Raw genomic sequence first — 15253 nt, 5'->3', positions numbered from 1 at the left:
AACTTGTTGCAGAGGTCAAATCATTTCTGAGATTTAATGAGTCTCTGGTGTAAATGTCCAGTATTGAACAGCTCAATGCAGCTCACAGGTGCCCTAACAGCGCCACCTTCTGGCAAGTCATATTACTATGTTACTTATTACAACAGTACTATAAAGAAATGTTATATACACATTATACACTGTAAAAACCCATTAACATATATTTTACGAATGTTAGGTCTATGTGTTGATGTGTAACACATTACACAAAAAGGATACTTAATGCATTAATGTAAAAATAACTTGACGTATATGTTAACATATTCAGAATTATTAAGTAAATAACACGTTTTTTAGGCTTGCACTGAAAACAATGGACCTGTAGCTTTGTCGTGTACAGCTCGTCCCAGGATTTGCATTTAGCTGTCGACTGCTGCACCTACAGAGCAAAATATTTCATCAGGTTACATTTGTGACTCTGCAGGATTTTTCAGTCTCGTGTATTGCTACCATAATTAGTATCACAGCTGCATCGGCAAGTCATATGATACTTATGGCATGTATCGTGATTTAAATAGTGTATCATATAATATCTATGTATAATTTCTTTGTGAGTGAACTACTGCTTGTCTCTCCTGAGGTATCATACATTTTTATGACCACTGATTGAAATGTTCTGGAGCCCCATACACAGGAATGGCCCTGATAAATGTCCTAAGACTTAACATTGCACTTGGCTTGTTAAGAAGTAAAATCTTAGGGGAGTTTTAAGCATACCTCCCAGGGTCCAGTCACACTAGGGAAAACAGCGGTCGGAGACTGCTGTGTGGAAAAAAAAATTATGCCTGTATGCAATTAACTTGCAGTGGTATTGCCTTTGAAATGGTCTCTTCAAAGACAGATCATTTTGAAGCAATGCTCAGCTGCTGTCTTTAAACCAACTTTGGTGCGTCAATTTGGCAATAAAACTGGGATAAAACGGTAATAAGACGAAGTCAGTCTGCTATAAATTTTTGATTAAACAGGGTTAAGTTGGCACTTAAGCGCTGTATGCAATAATACCCTAATTGAAATCTGTTGCCGTCTACCTCAGTCCTCAGTCAGTCCTACCAGAGCCAGGGGTGGACTCAGCACCAGTGGACTGGGAAAACGTTATAAATTTATAAACAAACAGCTGCAGCTAATTCATTCCATTAATGACCAACATTATATCAAGAGCAACGTAACTGTGTGGCTCAAAAATGAGGATACCAGAAATGTAATAACAACACAATACAGTTTGAATTCAGGTTTCAGGGACGTTCTGCTCTGAAAACAGTGGGACAGTTGAGAAAAGTGAGAGAAGGCGGAAGGAGAATCAACATGTTTATGCTACAACACATTAACTTCTAGTGTGTCAAACTTGATACATGAGTTTTAGAGAATCTTACATCATCAGTGTGATTTCTTTCCCCCCTGAAAAAATTGCAAAACACATTTTTTAAGAAATAAATTGCAAAGAAAAACACAGATGTGGTAAGCATGATACAAGTTAAAACTCATATATCAAAATTAATATTTAATTAATTTTAAAGCGTTAGAAGGGTCAATAAACACTCAATTTTCTGTCTTAATTTCATTGCTCAGACTTTAAAAGGATAATGGTGATCTCTTATTTTGTTATGAATAACTGGGGACTGTGTGGCCCTGAGAACTGAGGTTCAGGCGGAGCCCAGGTTTTATCCAGAGATTTACTTCACTGCAAACACTTCCTTCATATACCTGAAATCTATGTACACTTTGTGAACCTGAATTGGAGTTATACACCTGGGCTGCTGTCTCACATCCCACAGTTAGAAAACCTTGAATTAAGGCATCTGTTAAGCATAAAATTTTAATTTAACTAATCCTAACATACTATAACATTCAGACACTGCTATAATACACTAGCACAGTCCCACTAATAGCTCCATTTTGAAAGACACATGTAATGTATGTATTAGTGTCTGTCGAGGGAAAGAAAGAGAAAGAAAGAAAAATCAATCTTGCTCTGTGTGCACGCTGCTGAGAAAAGGCAACGCTGAAATGTGATTAAACACTGTAACTCACTGTAAAAAGGATAACAAGCTGTATACTCATATGTGGTTCTCCTACAGCCTTCTGAAAGTCTGAACATAAGACATGCTTTGCAGCATTAAATTCAGTGCAGCTTGCAGTGAAATGCCCACCACAAATCTTTGTAACTGACACTGACGCGATTCATTGTATCCTCACTTGGAGAAATAAACATGATGGTGCAGACGAGATACTCATCCACGCAGACTGACTCCGGGTTGCAGCAACTTACTGCAACATTTTGGCGTTCTATTTGCATTTATAAATAAGCTGGCAATTATTTGGAAATCTGAAATAACTGAAATAATTTGGAGGCAGGTTGCTTCCCCCCAGATGACCTGTGCAAATGCCTTGCAATCAAATCAGAGGTTGGGGGCACTGTACACTCAACCTCTGAGTGACCAGTTGGTCAACAATTTGTATTTGGTCCCAAAAAAAACTTGCCAATTGCCAATTTTCTCCTAGTGTGACTGAGGCCATAGGAGCACTTTTGTTATTTTAACCCCTGGATATTATTGAGCTTAAGTATTGTCGGTCAGCTCATACTACTTACCTGCTCTTTAGGTTGCTACCATAGTAATGATTTGTCGTTGGACAATACATATATTCAACAGTAGTAAAAAAGTCAGAATTTCTAGCTGTGCACAGTGATTATTTCAACATGTTTAACACTGTTGTTAGTGGTAGTATATGGGAGTTAACATTAGGATGGTTCAGACAGCCTTTGACTTAAAGAACAAATGTTCTGTTGATGTTTTTTTCTTTAGGATGAGTGGACCTTCTGCTCTGTTTTAGTGTTTTTTTCTATATCCTTTACAAATAACAATGGGTGCACAAAATACAGAAATACAAGAAGGTAATATCCTTCCAAGATTTAACTTTAGGTGTGCAGGGTAACTTGTGAGAGGGTTGGGAAGCCACAATGTCGCATCGCAACACATTAGGAATATTTTGTCCAACCTTCCTACTAGAAACAGGTAAGTCTGGTTTGTGTGCAGGGGCAGGGGCAGGGAGGGTACCCTGGGGAATTTGGTCAGTTATTCTGGTTTCCAACCGGAGGGAACTCATTCTCATCATCCAGACAAACGGGGCCCTCAGCAAATTCGTGCTCGGGGATGACTTCACCCTTCTGGGCTCCACCGTCTTCGGAGTAGCCTGGAAAGAAGCAAAGAAAGAGCATTTTAAAATTTCAAATATTTCTGCTCATATTTGGATGGCTAGGGTTTTAACTATAAAGAAACAAGCTTCATTTAAACAGGAGTCGCTTGACAACAATACTAAGAGTTGAACATACACACACTATTTACAGCTGTGTTTAATATCCATTAAACATAAAGTATACTGACTATGCTCATTTTAAAGTGTCAGCCTTAAATCTTACCCATTAGAGTGGTGGAGGAGGGTGCGGTCGTGGGGAGAGCCACAGTGGCAGCATATGTTTGGCTAGGTGGTTGTGGAGGGACATTCTCGGGGTTCTCCTCTTCCTTCTGGTCCACCTGCTCTTCATTGGACTCAAAGAGCCTGAGGAAGCATGGAAGAAATGGGCTGAATAGGATTTAACACCTAAGATAATGCGACAACAGGAATGCACAACAATGTGAGATTTTTAAACAGCAACAAAAGATGGAAAAGTATGGAAGTAAGGAAATGGACAACTGTTTAAATGCATACAGATACAAAAAAATAGCATTCAAGCGTTTTCAGCTCCTACATGTGATTATAGTGCACATGATTACTAGAGATGGCACGATACGACTTTTTTATGTCCGATACGATACCATAAATTTGGATATCTGCCGATACCGATATGAATCCGATATAGTGTTTTTTAATCAACAAAACTGTTTTTTTAAATATCTTGCTGCATTTTGTATAAGTTCATACTCAAGTTTAAAACAACAACTACACTAAAGCTATTCTGTTATACCTGTATGCAAAAAAAAAAAATTTCATAGTTCAGCAATACTGATCAATCTAATAAACTTAAACCTACACCATCCTCCCTATTCTGGTATTTTAAAGAGTACTTAGCGTAAATATTAAGCAACCTAACTAATAGGGTTCCAACTCCCAGCAACAACAAAAATAAATAAATAAAAAATAGGGAACCACCCCTCACGCGTCCACCTCATGATGCTTAATCGATGTAATCAACCTTAATTTGATGCAGTGTGAAAAAAATGCACAGAAATCAATTATTTTTCAAGAAATATTAAATAGATTCAACATCTTTCTTCAACAAAATTGCAGACTGCACAGATGGTACCTTCCCAAAGGAAAAAGTACTATAGCTTACTAGGGTATATATATTAGACTTAATAGTCACTATATACAGTAATTGGACTTCTATTCATTTTACATCAAATTAAAACTTTGGGTGTCAGATAATTATTTATTAAAAGCTAGACATTTTAAATGAGAATAAGAAAGAAAAGTATGTCTTTGTGCCCCCTTTTCCCTGTTAATGCCCTATCGGCCCCCCTGGCTAAACTTTGCTAGATCCGCCCCTGCACAGTTACCAGCGTCAGCTACGTAAAAAAAGATCCTGGTGTAGAAAGTAATATTAAATAAATTCTAACAACAGCTTATCAAGCTTAAACGTGCTGCTGTTGTTTATCCACTGGTTTCCTCTTTCTGGTGCAAAGTGGGCCAAAAACAAACAAGAGAGACGGACTCGCGACAGAAAAGCCGATCAGCTGATCATTAAGCAGTTTCATGATTGAAGTAGCAGCAAGAAGAGGCAGTCGCTTGTTAAGCTTAACGCAGGAATGCTTTACAAACATTCAGAGATGGACTTACACACTTGCTTTACTTCTCTCGGGGATAACTTTGTCGGAGATGAAATGCCGGGTTGCTAGCGAAGCTCCAAATGCTATCCAGACCACCGACAGGTCCCGCATGCCACAGCCGCTCTATCACGTGATGCATACTGCTCCGACGTGCTAACGTTCTGAGGTGAGTTACGGCGTGTTGCAAGTTTTGTGAGGTGCTTTCGTGATATTTAATGGATCGGATTACATTTTTTATTTTTCTCCGATATCCGATCCAGTAATTTAGGTCAGTATCGGACCGATACCGATACGTAATATCGGATCGGTCCATCTCTAATGATTACATCTTCATCTTCACCTTTCTATCTGCCTCAAGATGTCTAACTTTTCAGTTAGAGTAAGTCAAGGGGAACCAAAATAAGTATACATTTTAATTTAGAATGAGGATTTCCTGCCATATTTATAACCTGTACATCCCACTAAGATATACACACCTGTGCTTTTGAACAAGGACACACTCGCCTCCATCCTGTGGATCCACATTATAGATGTAAAGAAACCCATCTGAAGATGCCACAAGCAGGCGAGGAAGCTTCTGAATCCTGACAACAACATCAACAAAAACAACACACACACAATATAAATGAACCTGCACAGATACAGACTTGTGTTTTTTCAATATACCTGTATAGTTGTAGTTCTCTTACGTAGCGAGGGCACAAATGTTCTTCAGACCGAACATGTTGAGTCGCACTGTGGCAAAGGCTCTGTCCTGATTCATCATGTCAGATACCTGAGTGGGTAAGTAGGTACTGGCTGCTGTGAACATTTTCCCCACATATGCTGACCATGTAGGGGACTCTTCCTCTTGGCTGGAATCAAACAAGATGCTTTGTAGTTAAAGAGAAAGAAAACATTTAACATGAATAAAAGACTACTAAAGATAACAGTTTTATAATATAATGGAGCAATGAGAGTTAGAAAAAAGTGCTGTTTTTAATAATAACACAGCAGAGAGGCCGAGGCATTCATTTACTCTGGTTAGGAAGAGCAACGTTTGAGACAAAAGCATCTCAACTGTCAGTGAGTCCCCCGTGCAAAATAAAATAATAGTAATGGTGAAGCAGGATAATACTCATCTAAATAATGGTTTATTATCAGTTATCACCAGCCACTTTATTAGGTACACCAGTTCTACTAAAGTTCAAACCGAGCATCAGAGGAAAAAAGATGATTTAAGTGACTTTGAATGAGGCTTGGTTGTTGGTGCCAGATGGGCATCTCAGAAACTGCTGATCTGCTGTGATTTTCTCGCACTACCATCTCTAGAATTTACAGAAAATCTGAAAAAAGAGAAAATGTCCAGTAAGCAGCAGTTCTCTGGGTGAAAATGCCTTGTTGATGTCAGAAGGTCAGGAGAAAATTACTAAACTGCTTCAAGCTGACAGGACGAAAAAACCAACTCGAATAACCCCTTGTTACAACCAAGGTGGGCAGAAGAGCATCTCTGAACACAAAACACATCAAACCATGAAGCAGGAGGAGACCACGCTAGGTGCCACTTCCTTCAGCTAAGAACACGAAACTGAGGCTACATTTCAAAACTGGACAATAGAAGATTGTATAATCTGACGTGTCTCAATTTCTGCTGAAATATTTGGATGGTAAGGTCAGAATTTGGCATAAATAACATGAAAAAATTGATTCCTCCTACCTTTTATCAATGGTTTAGGCAAAGTTGGCCAAATACTCCTCCACACATGTAATGGTGTGGAGGAGTATTTTGTTGGCTAGCTTTGGGTCCCTTAGAAACAACAGAGCATCATCTAAATGCTACTCAGCCTACCAAAGTATTGTTACTGAGCATGCACATCCCTATACACGGTGCACCATTGTCTAATAACACCCTATATCTCAAAGCTCAAGCCATCCCTTTCTTGATCATGACAGGGAGTCTGCTGTATTCAAATGGCCTCCAGCCTCACACCTTTTGGGATCTGATGAGCAGGAGATTTACAGCTGACCAGCAGGCAGATCTGCAGCAGCTGTGTGATACTATTATGTCAATATGCTCCAAAAGACCTAAGGAATATTTTCAGCATCCATCCATTATCTTCTGGTTATCCAATACAAGGCTGCAGCTGTTAGGGCAAGAGGCAGGGTCCCCAGTCTAACACTTAGAGACAGAAAACCATTTGCATTCACAATTTAGAATCACCAATTAACCACTAACTACATGTCTTTGGACTTTGGGATTAAGACAGAGTGTCTGGAGAGAACCCACGCAAACACAGGGAGAACATGCAAACCCCACACAGAAACACCTTGTTGAAATTCTGCCATTAAGAATTAATGCTGAAGAGAAAAAGTGGGTCCAATCCAGTGCCAACTACTTTTATAGATGCACCTAATAAGTGACTGTGAATATTTACATTAATTAACATATGACTTTATATAATAGAACTATAGGATTAATATTATTCTCAACACAATTTTCTTTTCAAAATTAGATAGTGAGTAACTGAAAAAAGAAGCTTGAAAAAGGAAGAGAGAGTCAACCTTGGACTGTGCTGCTCCAGTTTAAAGATATGGACCGTCTCAGTGTTGCTGGAGGCACACAGGAACTGTGCATCTGCACTGAAGGACAGCGAACTGATACTAACATATCTGGAACACACACAGGAAATAGAAAGAGAAACAAAACAGTGAGATTTAATTTCTTTTAAGTAATCCAAAACTAACATTACAGTGATGTATTATTAAAGCCCGTGCACGACTTTGCCTTTAAGGATTTTTGTCTGAGATAAGAAATGACTCTGCAAACCTTTGCACACAGTCCGGTCACAGCAGTGTGAGTGTTGAAACGCTGTGTATGACAGCCTCCATGCTATCTTACAGTGTAATGTTTCCATGACCCCACCACTCACATTACTGTTAGTCAGTCACTGACACTGGAACCTGCTCAGCACATTCACAGCCATGTATCATTGGCTGTTGAGCGGAAGAGCAGTGAGGTATCTTATTCACCAAAACATGTAACTGGTGAATATTACCAGATTTAATTGCACTGCTCACCTTCATGTCACGAGAAATTTATTAAACCTCTTTCCTACATTATGAATCATGTTTGTTCAATGATTTTTTTTCTTTTCAATTCTGACTGCTGGTCAGTACTTAATGCCTAAACTACGAGAAAAGAATAATAATAACCTTTTCATGCCTCTGCGAAATTCAAACAGCTTCTGTCCTTCAGGGATGCTGAAGACTCTGATGACAGTACCCTGTGGAGGAAAGCGTGGTCAGGAGGGACTGATGTGTAATAAAAGAGAAGGAAGGTGAAAAAGGAAATCAAACCCTCACCTTCTCCGAAGCACTAGCCAGCTTTGTGCCGGAGGCGTTGAATGTGAGAGCTGCCAGGGGACTATCATGGGCCTGGATCAGCGTCACAGTGCTCTAAAGGGGCAACAATGCTCTTTAACACAAGGCTGCTCTTTTCCCCCATGGGGTTTCCAGGTGACATGAAAACAGCTGCATTTCTTTCCTTTGTTGCCTCACCAGATTGTTGGCATCATAGACTGTGATCTCTCCCATGGTGGCGCTACCAGGATACGCCAGGAAGGAGTTGCCATGGTTGATGGAGAGTGCACAGAGACCTATAAAGGAGACAAGAGGATTATTTACTATTTTATCTTTTTTTTTTCTTTTCATAATCACTGATTTGGCTTTTTTTTCCTATTGGAGTTAACATGCATTATCTAATCTGACTTATTACTTATAAAGAATAATGTGTTAGGCCTGTGAATACATTGGATCAAGCAACTGTTGCATGCTTTTTTAAACACAGTGCTTTGGAAAGCCTATGAAATGCAAAATTCTTATCATTGTTACAGGAACTGAAGCGCCTTGTCACATTTAATCAGTATTGATATAGCAGCGTCCATTTGCTGACTTTATGATTGTTGTCTGCTTGTTTTGTAAATTGAAAATGTATCCACAGTGGCTTCCAGTCAAAAAAGTAATGTAAATTCCACTTGCATGATTAAATACACAGCTAACACACATGTATATGATAATACTTTTCCTTACAGCCCCCCAAATATTCCCATATATTATTCAAGTGTCACAAAATGCATGAATTTCATTGCATTGGATAGCATAATGTCAAATCAAATTGTAGCTGCATTTATTTTCTCTGCACACAGTAACTTCTAACTCTCTCTTTAATCACTTAATCACCTTTAAAGCCAACTGGAATCTCCGGCAGGCTATGTAAAAGACATGCTGATCCCATCTGAACTGTATGCAGCCCTCATAAACAGTATGGCAACCTTAAAATCTCAGCTGAGCCCTTTCTGGCTGTTCTAAGGTGACCATGTGTCTGCCATCAGGGCCTCTCGGCTATTGTGGCTCGCAGCTTCATTGACTTCCCTTAGATCTTTTCTGAAAACATGTTTTTATAGACCAGGTTTTATGCGATGTGTCTGTTTGTCTTTTTGATATTACTTTGCTTTTTGTTCTTTTTCTACTGACATTTTGCATTCAGTTCTATGCCCCTTTTCCTTGTATCAATTATATCTTCTTTTTTTTAATCTATTATTGTTTGCGATTGCAGACTGGCTTTACCTTCTAAGCATCCTTCTTTTGCCTTCATTAAAAAACTTTCTAAAGAGATTTTAAAGGTGCTGTACTATTATTAATGCTTCAGTGTCTTCTAGCCCACAGAACAACTTGGCAACATCTGGGCATCAGGCTGTCTCTCTAACAGTTGGGGGTTTTGGGGTTTTTTTTGTCATGTTTCAGCAGGCAAAGCTTTAATTTCTTCCAAAAGCTGTAGTCTACCTGAGGGGTTGGTGGGTGTGTTGAGCAGCGTCTTAAGGAGCTTCATGTCTTTGATATTGTGGATGTAGATCGACTCTTCGAGGCACACCACGAGCCGCTGATGTTGAAAGAGACACGAGCACAAGAACATGTAATTATCAGCACAAACCGGGATGATAAAGGGGTATGCAAAGCTGTCGCTCTTGTCTTTACCTGTCTGTTGAGCCTGACAGAGAGGATGTTGTTGGAGTAGCTGTAGTTACAAATTTCCGTGCCTTTCTTAAAGTGATAGACGTTCATTCGTCGTGGCATGGACAGACTGACCACAACCACTAGGCTGCTGGAAAACAGTCGCTCCACTATATAGACATCTGGACACTCCACTGGGGAAAGAAAAACAGATGAATCTCTTGAATACTTGCATACAGGGAGTGCAGAATTATTAGGCAAGTTGTATTTTTGAGGAATAATTTTATTATTGAACCATGTTCTCAATGAACCCAAAAAACTCATTAATATCAAAGCTGAATGTTTTTGGAAGTAGTTTTTAGTTTGTTTTTAGTTTTAGCAATTTTAGGGGGATATCTGTGTGTGCAGGTGACTATTACTGTGCATAATTATTAGGCAACTTAACAAAAAACAAATATATACCCATTTCAATTATTTATTTTTACCAGTGAAACCAATATAACATCTCCACATTCACAAATATACATTTCTGACATTCAAAAACAAAACAAAAATAAATCAGCGACCAATATAGCCACCTTTCTTTGCAAGGACACTCAAAAGCCTGCCATCCATGGATTCTGTCAGTGTTTTGATCTGTTCACCATCAACATTGGCCTGTAAATGGCCTGTATTTATATAGCGCTTTACTAGTCCCTAAGGACCCCAAAGCGCTTTACATATCCAGTCATCCACCCATTCACACACTGGTGATGGCAAGCTACATTGTAGCCACAGCCACCCTGGGGCGCACTGACAGAGGCGAGGCTGCCGGACACTGGCGCCACCGGGCCCTCTGACCACCACCAGTAGGCAACGGGTGAAGTGTCTTGCCCAAGGACACAACGACCGAGACTGTCCAAGCCGGGGCTCGAACCGGCAACCTTCCGATTACAAGGCGAACTCCCAACTCTTGAGCCACGATCGCCATGCGTGCAGCAGCAACCACAGCCTCCCAGACACTGTTCAGAGAGGTGTACTGTTTTCCCTCCTTGTAAATCTCACATTTGATGATGGACCACAGGTTCTCAATGGGGTTCAGATCAGGTGAACAAGGAGGCCATGTCATTAGTTTTTCTTCTTTTATACCCTTTCTTGCCAGCCACGCTGTGGAGTACTTGGACGCGTGTGATGGAGCATTGTCCTGCATGAAAATCATGTTTTTCTTGAAGGATGCAGACTTCTTCCTGTACCACTGCTTGAAGAAGGTGTCTTCCAGAAACTGGCAGTAGGACTGGGAGTTGAGCTTGACTCCATCCTCAACCCGAAAAGGCCCCACAAGCTCATCTTTGATGATACCAGCCCAAACCAGTACTCCACCTCCACCTTGCTGGCGTCTGAGTCGGACTGGAGCTCTCTGCCCTTTACCAATCCAGCCACGGGCCCATCCATCTGGCCCATCAAGACTCACTCTCATTTCATCAGTCCATAAAACCTTAGAAAAACCAGTCTTGAGATATTTCTTGGCCCAGTCTTGACGTTTCAGCTTGTGTGTCTTGTTCAGTGGTGGTCGTCTTTCAGCCTTTCTTACCTTGGCCATGTCTCTGAGTATTGCACACCTTGTGCTTTTGGGCACTCCAGTGATGTTGCAGCTCTGAAATATGGCCAAACTGGTGGCAAGTGGCATCTTGGCAGCTGCACGCTTGACTTTTCTCAGTTCATGGGCAGTTATTTTGCGCCTTGGTTTTTCCACACGCTTCTTGCGACCCTGTTGACTATTTTGAATGAAACGCTTGATTGTTCGATGATCACGCTTCAGAAGCTTTGCAATTTTGAGACTGCTGCATCCCTCTGCAAGATATCTCACTATTTTTGACTTTTCTGAGCCTGTCAAGTCCTTCTTTTGACCCATTTTGCCAAAGGAAAGGACGTTGCCTAATAATTATGCACACCTGATATAGGGTGTTGATGTCATTAGACCACACCCCTTCTCATTACAGAGATGCACATCACCTAATATGCTTAATTGGTAGTAGGCTTTCGAGCCTATACAGCTTGGAGTAAGACAACATGCATGAAGAGGATGATGTGGACAAAATACTCATTTGCCTAATAATTCTGCACTCCCTGTACTTCTACTCAGAGAAGTTATGGAAAGTACCTCAGGTCAAAATTCATTCATAGTACATTCACAGTATCCCATCTATTTGTGAGCTGTGAGAATGGTTTGACCTGTAGCAGACTTGCTGCCAGTCTTCGCAGCAGCCTTTTGGTACAAAAAAAAAAGAAGTGCCTCCGTCTGCGTTTACCTACCTTGCACATCAGACTAAACATGACTTGAACAGCCTAAATTAAGGTGAACATGACCACAGCTCAAACTATGCTGTGCAGACCTCTGTCACTGTGTACTCGTGTCATATTTAGGGGGCAGAATGCAGGTTGGTTTGTTTGCTGATTAAAGAGAGTGAAGAACAGTGTCACTCCTACCCCCTTCATGGATGCAGTCCAGTTTGTCCACAGCTGTGACTGAGAAGAGCCGGTAGCCGGTCTTAGTGCCCACTGATAGAGAGCTACAATGGAAGCACACCCAAATACTTTTTTTAGTAACACTGTAGTTACATAGTATACCATCGGCCTTTAATTTAAGTTGGATACATTGGAATACCTTAAAAAAATAATGTCTTTAGTATTATACACCAACACACACATATGGTCACTAGTATAATACTGTAAACCATTGCGAATGGTTATAATGGATCATAGATACCAATGCTGTAATAGCTACTTTCTAAGCAAGAAAATAATACACTGTGGCCTCAGTTGACTTCCTTACAGCTCTACTGATAACTAACCCATCATTGTCCATGATGCAATAGTAGCATGACCATAACTGACAACAGGGTTAGGACATGGTTATCAGATCACAGAACTACTTTGTTAGGCTTAGGGCAGCTTAAGCCTGCCACAAAGAATTTCAGGCAAACATCTGTTTATGTGCATAAGTCTTTGGAACCTGAGTCATTATCATGCTTAGGCAACAAAGCCTTAAAGCAATTACCATTAAAAGCGGTTAATTTCCATAAAGATGCCTGCCTTCCTAGCTCAGCTGGAGATGAGAGGAGCATTGTGGTCAGCAGGCTTATTTGGCTGTTTAGCCTGAAGCATACCCAAAGGAGTTCTTTGTTTAAGGAGACACACATTAAAATCAAGAGTTTGTGAATCCTTGGTTCAGTATGAGATACTGTAAAGCAGATTTTTCTTAAAGCTCCTTTATTTTCATTATTAACAAATAGCACTGCACGTTGACTGGGAGTGCAAGCAAGAGACTTAGTCTGTGTTACTACAAGTTTGGTTATAATACTAAAAGACTACTCAAAAGTGCAATAGGCCACACAGTGGCCTACTTCATATCCAGCTCTATCGGACTCTCGTCTATAAGTTTAAATGGTGCACACAAAAAGGTTACTTCATTTTGCATGCGCTCACTTTGCAGGTCCCATCAGAAAATAAACCACATTATAGAAATGCAGCTGAAAATAATTATGCAACGGTCAGGTGTATCAAGGAGATTGAGTTCATGCAGGGCCCAGCTCGCAGGTCGCTTACGTGGTGTCCTGGTTAAACGAGGCACAGATGAAACCTCGATGCACTCCGGGGTCGTCGGATAAGTCCGGTGACTCCATCCCAGCAGCTGAATTCCCCCTCCTCTAGAGGTCGGAGGCCTTGGGCCCGGGTCGATCCCCGCCGGAACCCGCTTCCCCTTTTGCTGCTCCCCGACTGTAAGCGCCACGCTCACACTCTTCGGGGACAGGAATGTCCGGGCAGGCTGGCTCAGATGGTGCACATCGTAAACAGGAGCGTGAGCTGCTATGGCTAACCGGAACGGGAGCAAAGATAAACAGGAACAGCTCACTGACGACCGTTTCACTTCGGAGAGGCTACACTCCCGTTGTTATTATTGTGTTATTAACTTCCAGTGTCCACACAGGAAAACAAAAACAGCTGATGGGAGGATGCGTCACCCTGAGGTACATCGTGATTGGCTTTCCAACCATACGTCTGCACGCCTCTCTGGCTTTTCTATTGGTCAAGTTGATAAAATCCAAGAATGGTTTTAGCAAACAGCTATCAATCAACCGAGCGGCTTGTTTAAGAGGAAAAACTGGTGATTGGCCAGTTTTGCTTTCAGTCTTGTCATGAGGAATTGTTTTGATGATTTGATTGGATGAAAACCCAGTGACACGCAAACAGCTTAAATTACAGTACGCAATTTTTGGTAATAGTTTACTTTTTTTTTTAAAACAAAGTAATATGAAATTAAATATACTACTATAATATCTATGTAAAAATATTTGTAAGAACATTTTTAATTTATTCTTATACGAAAATATTTCTATTTCAAAGTTTCGGTTTAAAGCACTGAATTCAGGTTTTTAAAACAACTAATTAACCATAAAAACAAACAAAAGATTAAGTAGTTTAAAGCTTTTACTATTAAGCTAAAACTGTGACCCAAAGAAAGTCTTTCCTCTTTCAGTTCCTACTTGCGGTGGCTGTTCATCTATGTTGTGTCTATGTTCGTTTGTCATGCTTACAAAAATAAAAATGTAAATTAAAACCTTGGATGTGCAATACATTACTGAGTCATTATTGTTGGCTCTGTGAGCCACGTCTAGATGCAGTTGAAGTGCAGACTTCCTGCTTTAATTTAATATATGATAATAAGGGATTTTTTTTCTTTTTGACAGCAATAGCTTTCAAATTCAGTGGCACACTTGGCATCAATTTCAGACTTTTAAATACTTAACTGATGTTGAAATAGTGAATAAATAGCCCAGTCTTGCAAAAGAAACAGCAACAGAGTTTAGAAACAGGAAGCCTATTAATTAATACATTTCTTATTTAAAAAAAAAAGCCCGCATTAAAGTGACACACGATTCCATTGAAATAAGGGTTATATCCACAATGCATTGCGGCGTGACCTCAACTCCAAAGCCCTATATACAAATGTGACCTGAAAGTGATGTCAGTACCCAAACATGTATGAACATTTCACTGATTTTATTTCAGGGCAATGTTTTCATGCAGTAATCTTGTTAAATAAATAATAAATAAAATAAATTTCCCTCCATTGTACCTTATCCCTAGCGTCCTGTCACACCAACCCTGTGTATGCTCTCCTTCACTGCATCCATGAACCTCCTCTGAAGTCTTTTCCTTTTCTTCCTGCCCAGCAGCACCTCCATGTTCGGCATATAATAGCATTTAATTTAGGTTATCTTGGTCACTCCCACTGAAAATCTTCACCTTTGCCACATCCAGCTCAGTCTCATGTCTTTTTTGTCACTGTCACCATCTCCAAATCATGCATCATAGCAGGTTTCACTGACATCTTGTAACCTTCCCTTTCACTCTTGCTCCTT

General features: G+C 40.2%; 1 protein-coding gene across 2 annotated transcripts; it reads right to left on the bottom strand.

The window, feature by feature from the left end:
• Positions 1-6: 6 nt before the first annotated feature.
• On the bottom strand, positions 7-13957 carry wipi1 (WD repeat domain, phosphoinositide interacting 1). 2 transcript variants are annotated; one of them, XM_005932826.3, is made up of 12 exons: positions 13437-13957; positions 12318-12400; positions 9876-10045; positions 9684-9780; positions 8400-8497; positions 8205-8297; positions 8055-8125; positions 7404-7511; positions 5552-5716; positions 5339-5446; positions 3455-3594; positions 7-3228 (listed from the first exon to the last, which is right to left on the bottom strand). In XM_005932826.3, exons 1-12 carry the CDS (start codon positions 13511-13513, stop codon positions 3107-3109), a joined length of 1332 nt encoding a protein of 443 aa, XP_005932888.1. In that variant the 5' UTR covers positions 13514-13957; the 3' UTR covers positions 7-3106. The 2 variants fall into 2 exon arrangements, with proteins under 2 accessions (XP_005932888.1, XP_005932889.1); XM_005932827.1 differs by lacking the exon at positions 12318-12400 and having other exon boundaries at positions 13437-13778.
• Between the last annotated feature and the right edge of the window lie 1296 nt (positions 13958-15253).

The sequence above is a fragment of the Haplochromis burtoni genome, unplaced genomic scaffold (genome assembly GCF_018398535.1).
Source record: "Haplochromis burtoni strain Fernald_Lab_line unplaced genomic scaffold, NCSU_Asbu1 Contig_162, whole genome shotgun sequence".
In the NCBI taxonomy this organism is placed as follows: Eukaryota; Metazoa; Chordata; class Actinopteri; order Cichliformes; family Cichlidae; genus Haplochromis; species Haplochromis burtoni.
The sequence above is the reverse complement of the archived record's forward strand: the minus strand, read 5'-3'. Positions and strand labels throughout refer to the sequence as shown.